General features: G+C 36.2%; 1 protein-coding gene across 1 annotated transcript; it reads left to right on the top strand.

Moving 5' to 3' along the window:
* Nucleotides 1-519: 519 nt before the first annotated feature.
* On the top strand, nt 520-1,093 carry LOC149751425 (uncharacterized). Its single transcript, XM_089927019.1, is given in 3 exon segments — nt 520-532; nt 681-799; nt 801-1,093. Coding segments are annotated over 3 exon segments (237 nt in total). The 3' UTR covers nt 906-1,093.
* Nucleotides 1,094-1,787: the final 694 nt, after the last annotated feature.

Raw genomic sequence — 1,787 nt, 5'->3', positions numbered from 1 at the left:
TTCTGCATTCTTTTACCTTCCGTTAGAGGACTAGTGAAAGAAAGTATTGTTCACAATATGTAAGCTAGAGATGTCAGTAATCAGAATGTGATCAGAATATGCTGGCAGCTTTCCTGTCAGTTCCGTTCATTGGTATACTACGAAATTGTAATGAAATCCAATCTGATTCAAAATTTTCATATCTCTCCTTGTCCAAACAAAATGGGACAATTTGAGCGGAAGGTCCACATTTTTAGAATTAGTCTGTTTTATGTTATTTCGTATTGTACAATTCCTTTGTTTGTGGGATCATTTTCCCCGAAGGGTAATGAAAAGAATTCTAATTATAGATTATAGAAAGGATTGCTAATTATGCCTAGATCTCGGATAAATGTAAATTTTATTGATAAGACCTCTTCAATTGTAGCCAATATTCTATTACGAATAATTCCGACAACTTCAGGAGAAAAAAAGGCATTTACCTATTACAGAGATGGTGCGATTTTCTTCTTTTTTCTTCTTTTTTTAGACTTCAGTATTATGAGAAAGATACGTGATTCGAGATAGACAGAACCAAATTATTGAAATAAACCTACGCTTGGTGAAGGTGAGTTTGAAGATAGAACAATTCCTTCTGTCGTGTATCCTCGATTGATGCAGCCTCGGATGCTTCAATTGTTAATTTGAGTATTGAGCGAAAGGTTACACCTATAGGTTCTATATTATAGGTCAATCCTATTCCACTAGTACCAATAGGCAGCATAGGGGAAGAAGCACTACACCAAGGAATCAACAATACGAAAACTTTGTTATATATTTCCCTTTTCCTTATTGGTATCGGGACTAACAAGAATGGTTGGGACAACAAACATTCATCTCGTTCGTACTTTGGATACCCGTATAACCATCAAAGATCGTTGAAGTGACTAATTCCTGAAAATAGGAGGCGTTGAGGACAAAGAAATTGTTGGAGTTACCATTTCCATCTAGCACTAATATGATTGATTGGTGTTAAAAAAACCTCTTGCGGGAAGGCTGGCTAGAGATTTCTTGTAAAAATACCAGCTCCTGTCAGTTCATAATGATAATAGTGAAATTTTGATTCCATGGATTATTCCCCTTAGTACTATGCACAGAAGGGAGGAGCCGTATGAAATGAAAATCTCACGTACGGTTCTGGAACGGAGATTCTTTGAATAGAATGAACGACCGTAACGGATGTTGGCTCAATCCGAAGGAAATTATGCGGAAGCTTTACAGAATTATTATGAAGCTACGCGACCAGAAATTGATCCTATGATCGAAGTTATATACTCTATAACATAGGCCTTGTGGAACTTCATACAAATGTTACCAGCATTTCATCTTCTTGTTTGCTTATCATCCCATCAGGGGGGAAACTAGCCTCACACATGGCAGTTGGATCGGATTGGATCAAATACAGGTCAGATCCAATGGAGGATAGATCAAATGTCTGTCAGTCTGAACCTAATCTATTCGTTAAACAGATCAGATATCTAAATTTAAATCTAATCATTTTATTAAATAGATAAATTAACTTAACCTTCAAAGGGTTGAATTAAGTTAAATAGATTAAATGGTTAAGCATTGCTATTCCTACCGCACAACTCTTCTTTAAAAGGATCTCTGTGAATGAATTTTGGTGTAGAACTTTTTGGTTAGTGGAAATATTCAGAAGCAACCAAAGTATTCATTGTCATCTCATTTCTGGCTATTGGCTGCCGCATGCCCCAAAATTATATTAATGAGCTGTGTTTTCCTTATACAGGTACTGCTCCTTGTTCCCA

This window comes from Phoenix dactylifera, chromosome 13, assembly GCF_051530095.1.
Source record: "Phoenix dactylifera cultivar Ajwa chromosome 13, Ajwa_hap1_PhDact_Kaust_v1.1, whole genome shotgun sequence".
NCBI lineage: Eukaryota > Viridiplantae > Streptophyta > Magnoliopsida > Arecales > Arecaceae > Phoenix > Phoenix dactylifera.
Note: the sequence above shows the minus strand (reverse complement) of the source record. Positions and strands in the feature narration are given on the sequence as shown.